General features: G+C 52.5%; 1 protein-coding gene across 1 annotated transcript; it reads right to left on the bottom strand.

The window, feature by feature from the left end:
- Positions 1–416: 416 nt before the first annotated feature.
- Positions 417–4,178, bottom strand: LOC130509965 (uncharacterized). Its single transcript, XM_057006300.1, has 2 exons — positions 788–4,178; positions 417–739 (listed from the first exon to the last, which is right to left on the bottom strand). The coding sequence occupies exons 1-2, from the start codon at positions 4,176–4,178 to the stop codon at positions 417–419; spliced, it is 3,714 nt and encodes a 1,237-aa protein (XP_056862280.1).
- Positions 4,179–5,710: the final 1,532 nt, after the last annotated feature.

Here is a 5,710-nt window from a genome sequence, read left to right on the forward strand (position 1 = left end):
ATCAAGCCTTTCGTAGTTCGTTTGACCGAGTGAAAGTGGCTATGGTAGCGCATTCACTCGGACGAGTAGAAGTGACTGTTAGGTGCATCTACTGGTTTTTTTTTTTTTTTTTTTTTTTGAGTGAACAGTGATCTGTTGGTCATTCACTCTGAAGGATGGGAGAGGTGATTCTATTCGTAGAAGCGACGAAGATGCATCGAGTTCCAAGCTTGTGGGACTGCCTCTCCGCGGGAAGTCTCGAGTCGGTAGACGCAGGGTTTGACGACTCGAGTGATCTTGTAGGGTCCCTCCCAGTTGGTTCCTAGCTTTCCAGCGTTGAGCTCCTTAGTGTTATCGAAAACTTTTCGGAGGACGAGGTCACCGAGTTCGAGAGGGCGCGCTTTTACCTTCTTGTTATAGTAGCTCTCGATCTGGTTTTAATAATTTTGGATCCGAAGAAGTGCCTGATCACGTTTCTCCTCGAGTTCGTCGAGGGCGTCGAGGAGCATATCTTGATTGAGTTCGACGAACTGAGGCATCTTGGCGCGCCGAAGACTCGTCACGTTAACTTCGGCGGGGGCCATTGCTTCCATCCCGTAAGCAAGAGAGAAAGGGGTGGATTTGGTCGCACCACGAGGAGTCGTTCGGTGCGACCAGAGGATGCCGTCCAGTTCGTCGGCCCAATGGCCTTTCTTGAGGTCGAGTCGTTTCTTGATCCCATCGATGATAATCTTGTTGGAGGATTCCGCCTGTCCGTTTCCTTGCGGGTAGCGGGGAGTCGAAGGGCTTAGGCGGATATTCCACTTGCTGCAGAATTCCTTGAAGTTTCCGGACATGAACTGAGAGCCATTGTCCGTTACGATCTCGTATGGTAAACCATGGCGGCAGATGATGTTCTTCCAGACGAAGGTGCGGACTTCCTTGTCCGTCACCTGTGAGAAAGCCTCAGCTTCGATCCACTTAGTGAAATAATCGGTGAGGACCAGGATGAAACGACGTTGGCGTGAATTCGGCATTGGCCCGATGATGTCCATTCCCCACCGCATGAACGGATAAGGAGCGGTAGATATCCGCAACAGCTCGGTGGGACTGTGGATGCTCGGAGCGTGACGCTGGCATTTGTCGCACCGACGGGCGTATGCTTCGCAGTCAGTGTTCATAGATGGCCAAAAGAATCCCGAGCTTCGAACCTTGAGGGCAAGAGCTCGGCCTCCCGAGTGGTTTCCTCCTGCTCCGTCGTGAGTTTCAGCCATCACTCGTCGCACTTCATCGCCCTGGATGCACTTTAAGAGGACCTTGTTCGCGGTTACTCGATGAAGTTCGTCGTTCATAACGACGTAGTGGGCGCTGCGTCTCTTCAGGCGTCTCGCTGCCCACTTATCTTTTGGCAATTCTTCACGGATGAGATAATCGAGGAACTCGGCTCGCCAATCGATTGGGGTGTCTTCATGATCGGGCATCTCGGTGTCAGTGAGATCTGTGGTGGATCGTCGAGTTGTTGCGAAGATTGGAGCGATGGGAAGATTTTCGTCGGAAGGAGGATCGATGCTCGGTCTGTCGATCCGATGTATGGGTATCGTCCTTTTGACCTGGTCGTGGAGTTTGCTCCCGAGTGCAGCTAGGGCATCGGCGCAAACATTCTCTCCGCGGGGAACCTTGGTGAGTTCGAAGAAATCGAATTCCCTAGCAAGCTCTTGAACCACCCGGAGATATGCGTCCATTCTGTCGTTGCGGGCATCGTAGTCGCCGCTGAACTGGCTAGCGACGAGCTGCGAGTCGCAATAAGCGCTCAAGCGTTTGGCTTTGACGGCTCGGGCGAGACGGAGACCCGCGATCAACGACTCGTACTCTGCTTTGTTGTTAGAGGCCGGGAAGCCGAAACTGAAAGACTGGCGAATGAGTTCTCCCGTTGGCGATTGAAGCTGGACTCCCGCACCGGATCCTTTGCTCGTTGACGATCCGTCGACATGAAGAATCCAGTTGGGGCTTGGAATGTCAAGGTCTTGTGCAAGATTTGGTGTGAGCTCGACAAGGAAGTCGGCGAGGACTTGAGATTTGGCGGCTGTTCGGCATTTGTACGTAATATCAAGCTCGCTCAGTTCGATCGCCCACTTAGTCAACCGGCCAGCTCTGTTGGGATTTTGCAGGACGGTGCGGAGCGGTTGGTCGGTCAACACTTCGATAGAATGTGATTGGAAGTAGGGTCGTAATTTCCTCGCAGAATCAACGACGGCCAGAGCCAGTTTCTCAAGGGTTGGGTATCTGGTCTCCGGACCAGTCATCCGTCTGCTCGTGTAAAAAATCGGACGCTGCTCGCCACGGTCCTCTTTGATTAGGACGCTACTGACAGCTGCTGAGGAGACAGCGATATAGAGAGACAGGACGTCTCCCACGTCCGGTTTGGCCAGGACGGGAGGAGTCGTCAAGTACTGCTTGAGTTGAACGAATGCGTCCTCGCATTTGTCGTCCCAAATGAACTTCTTGTTCCCTCGGAGGAGATCATAGAAGGGGAGACACTTGTCGGTAGATCGGGAGATAAAGCGATTAAGTGCGGCGATGCGTCCTGTTAGTCTCTGCACTTCACGGCAGTTTCTCGGACTGGGGAGATTTAGGACTGCTGAGATCTGTTTCGGGTTAGCTTCTATTCCTCGTTGCGTGACAATGTAACCAAGGAATTCACCCGAGGAGACGCCAAAGGTGCACTTGGCGGGATTCAACTTCATCCCGTACTTGTTTAGGATGGCGAAGCATTCCTTTAAGTGCGCTAGGTGGTCGTCGGCTCGGAGGGATTTGACGAGCATGTCGTCGATATAGACTTCCATCGTCTTCCCCAGCTGGTCGGCGAACATCCGGTTGACAAGCCTCTGGTAGGTTGCTCCAGCGTTTTTCAACCCGAATGGCATCACCTTATAACAATAGGTTCCCCGATCAGTGATGAAAGCAGTTTTCTCCCGGTCGTCCGGGTGCATCAGGATCTGGTTGTAGCCCGAGAAGGCATCCATAAACGTCAACATCTCGTTACCGGCCGTCGATTCGACTAGGCGATCGATGCTAGGCAACGGGTAGCTGTCCTTAGGACATGCTTTGTTGAGGTCGGTAAAATCGACGCAGACGCGCCATTTACCGTTCTTCTTTTTAACGACCACCGGGTTGGCTAGCCATTCCGGGTAACGAACTTCGGTGATCGAGCCGGCGCCGAGTAGACGCTCGACTTCTTCTGCGACTGCTTTGGATCGCTCCGGTCCCAACTTTCTTCTTTTCTGCCGAATGGGCTTGAAGTTGGGATCGACATTGAGTTCGTGAGTTGTGATAGCTAGGTCGATTCCTTTCATATCGGACATTGTCCAGGCGAATGAGGACAGGTTTTGCTTAAGAAACTCGAGGATCTTCTGTTGCATCTCGTCGGGTAGAAACGCGCCTACTCGGACAGATTTGCTCGGGTCCGAGTCGTCAACTGGTACTTCCAGAACTTCTTCCTTTTGCGGACAAACTTTGCTCGCGGGGGGAGAGACTGAGTTGACGAGTGACTGGGAGCGCTGAATTTTAACCGTGGCGATTAGGAGATCTCGCGCAGCCTGCTGATCGCCTTTCAGAGTCTTGATCGATCCGTCTGATCCTGGGAACTTAACACACTGATGGTACGTTGATGCGATTGCTCGCATTGAATGTAGCCATGGGGTGCCAAGTATAACGTGGTAAGGGGCTTTGGAGCCGACCACAGAAAACTTGACCGTTCGCGTGACTCCGCATGCATGAACCGAGAGGCGGATCGTGCCTGCGATTACCTCTGACGACCCGTTGAATCCTGTCAGGGTCCGAGTAGAAGGCTTGACGTCGTTGAGATCGATTCCCATTTTCACGAGAGTTTCGCGAAAGATGATATCGACCGAGCTCCCGGTATCGATAAGCACTTTTGTAACGTCGTACTTGTCGACGCCGAGCACGACGAGCAAAGGATCGTTGTGAGGGAGGTGCACGCCGAGTGTATCGTCAGACGAAAAGGTAATCGGCTGATCGTCTACTTGCTTCTGGGGCCAACGTTGGGAAGTGGTGGCTTGCCTTCGATGGTCCTTGACTGCTCTAACCGAATCACCGCAAGGAGGTGATCCACCCATGATGACATTTATTCGGGGACGAGTTTGTGCGCGCTTTGCACGGAGCACGTCGCGAAGGTCGTTACTCGTTTCGGCAGTATCCATTTTCTTGCGGTTGAGGGTTGTCCGCAGATCACCGATCTTCGCGTTGAGTTTGTCTCGTAAATCGCAGTTCGGCTTTTCAGCGGAGATCGGTGGAGACTGGTGTTTCTACGGTAGTGGGTCGGAGCTTTCGCTCGAGGAGGGACCGAAGATCCGTAGTGCTGTCTAGGGTTTTCGTGTCGTCATCCTCGTCGGATGAGGACCCTGGTTCGTTCTCTCCTTGAGGTTGGACGCGGATCACTTCGATGCGCTGGCGATTGGCCGGCTGATCGTCATCCGCCGAATCGTCGTCATCGTCGGTTTCTCGGGCAGCTTTCTCCGCATCCTTTGACTGTTTGTCGTTTTTATGGTTTTTGCCCTGCGATTTTCGCTGAGCCTTCTTGTCTTTGTTCCTGCTCCAGCTGTTTTCCCCTTTTGGTTTGGGTTTCGGCGGCTGGATCTTGTAGTCTCCGCTTTCGATCGAGGAGAGGAACTGGGCGTATGCACTCAGTCGTATCGTGTCCCTTGACGTCGTGATACTTGCAATGCTTCGTAAGATCGATGGGCGTTCTGGTCGGTCCCGTCGCCGAATCGACTTTAGCCACGGTACCGGCACTCGGGGTACTGGGAGACGCATCGGGAGAGTCGGTCTCTCGCTGATAGACGTTCCACTTTTTATCGTGCATGACCATGGTTGAAACAGGGGCGTTGTTCTCGTCCACGACGTAGAGGAGACCCCCTTTTTTGCTGCCATTATCACCTGGTGCGTGCTGGCGTGGCTCGGTCCGAGCACCCGCACTCTTGGCTGCAGCAGGCTTGGCGGCGTTCTGCTTTCGGATTATCGCCTTGGTATCTTCTTCCATTCGGATGAAGTTGTGAGACCGGGCGATAGCATCAGGGAGCGAAGTCGTAGGTGTAACACCCCCGAACCGTCCTAGACATAGGTCGAATCACCGGCCAACAATCAAACAAGAACATGACCGACGGAGCGCCCAACGCCAAGGGTTGGAGATGAAAGGCCACCCGGCCAGCCAACAATCAAACAAGAACATGACTGACCGTCCAACCCAACACCATGGTCCGGAAGTGCTACGTGACGGGCTAGGGACGATCCGGTCAGAGTCACAAAATTTACTCCACGACTTAGACCAGTTCATCCACTAACTCGTCCCGCTAACTCAAGAAATAAGGCTTTGCAACCCGTATCAAGAGTTAACGTTTTCCGTTAGATCGAGGCCTAAGGCTTTTCAACCCGTACAACGACCTAACGTTGTGTTAGACCGGACTAGTCAAATATTAGAGTACTCATGAAGCACATATAAAACAATTACTTTATTGATTCAAAGAAATATTCATACATTGAATAATTCGAGACCGGTCCCGGCCTAACGCCAAAATCGAGTCAACTAAACGCAAATCAAGAATACCGTTTTAACAAAAGGCAAGCGAATCTACACCGGTGGTCCTAACGTCCAGCACCAAGCTATCCGATCGTCCTTACTAAAGAAACCTGCAAAAGGACAACGGAGATGGATGAGTAACCTAATGTTACTCAG

This window comes from Raphanus sativus, chromosome 3 (genome assembly GCF_000801105.2).
Source record: "Raphanus sativus cultivar WK10039 chromosome 3, ASM80110v3, whole genome shotgun sequence".
Lineage (NCBI taxonomy): Eukaryota > Viridiplantae > Streptophyta > Magnoliopsida > Brassicales > Brassicaceae > Raphanus > Raphanus sativus.